At 34.0% G+C, this 1,256-nt stretch overlaps 1 protein-coding gene across 1 annotated transcript in view; it reads right to left on the bottom strand.

Moving 5' to 3' along the window:
- Positions 1 to 389: 389 nt before the first annotated feature.
- Positions 390 to 1,256, bottom strand: part of LOC122247822 (sodium-coupled monocarboxylate transporter 1) — a 21,412-nt gene continuing 20,545 nt past the window's right edge. The window contains exon 15 of the mRNA XM_086534471.1: positions 390 to 1,123. Within this exon, the coding sequence (XP_086390597.1) occupies positions 990 to 1,123 (134 nt within the window). The 3' untranslated portion in view covers positions 390 to 989. The remainder of the gene's footprint in view (positions 1,124 to 1,256) is intronic.

The raw sequence follows: 1,256 nt of genomic DNA, 5'->3' as shown, positions 1-1,256 counted from the left end.
CTCTCTCTCCTATCCACACGGGGCGGGGGTCTCTCTCATAGCTATCAGTCTCTCTCCTCGCGCTCTCAACACTCTCTCTCTCTCTCTCTCTCTCTATATAATATATGAGATATATATTTTATATATTATATATATTTATATATATACTATATATATAATAGACATATATTTTTTATATATATATATATATTATATATATACATATATATATGTATATATATATATTTATGTATATGTCGAACCGTTTATATACAGTATTTTATATATATATATATATAGAGATAAGATATATTATATTATATATTTATATATATATATATTTAATATATATAATTTTATATATACATATATATTATAAGTCTTTTGGATTTTATACATATGTATATTTATATATATTTATATGTGTGTGTGTGTGTGTGTTTTCCAAGTGCGACACAACCATTTGCACTCCACAGAGCGTGCTGTTCCTAAGTAACCCAACATGCCTGAACCATCAAAGGTCGTTCAAGAACTTGATAATCTTTATTCCAGAAACTCATGATCAACGAAGGTTTATCAAGTTGATTGTGACATGTCATGGTAATGATAACATAATGTTGTGCAATGATGAAAATAGCGACAGTGGACGATGCATTCTCACGATGACTGGCATGACAGAATATTTGAAAAGCCAGGCGTCCTTCATAGTTATGCAGGTATATCTATTTTCAGACGTCCTGTTTCAACGCATTATATGCTATTTTAGGATAATAAATGTATTTTGTAGACGAGGCTTAGATTAATCTATCACCTTTTTTTAAAAATACTTTTCGTAGATGATGATTTCAAATTTACACATAGCACAAGGATCTCTCTGTTTCGAATCATATAATGCATAATTCTGCCAACTAATACCCTCAGTGGCATTTAAGTTCACAAAATCAGAGCTTATCATCTGCCGCTTGGTATTAGAACCAACAATAGCACACTGGCGCTGAATATCACAGATCCTAAAACTGCGTCGACAATTTGTTGCTGTAGGAGTGAGCTTTGACCCGCGCTGAGACCTTGCTGGGGTCCGGGAGGCTCCATCTGACCCACTTGTGCACCAGCGACCTCTCCACGCGCACGCCTCGAGATCGACCTGTCACCAAGGGATGGAAGGGATGAAAAAGACTTATGGGTAGATCGTCTAACACACACACACACAAAAACAATTTTTTACTAATTTGTGTATATTTCTTTGTAAAGACTATTTGACTATTTCAGACTCTGGA

Source organism: Penaeus japonicus, unplaced genomic scaffold (assembly GCF_977035675.1).
Source record: "Penaeus japonicus unplaced genomic scaffold, GWHDUDI00000001_assembly GWHDUDI00000003, whole genome shotgun sequence".
Taxonomy (NCBI): domain Eukaryota; kingdom Metazoa; phylum Arthropoda; class Malacostraca; order Decapoda; family Penaeidae; genus Penaeus; species Penaeus japonicus.
Note: the sequence above shows the minus strand (reverse complement) of the source record. Positions and strands in the feature narration are given on the sequence as shown.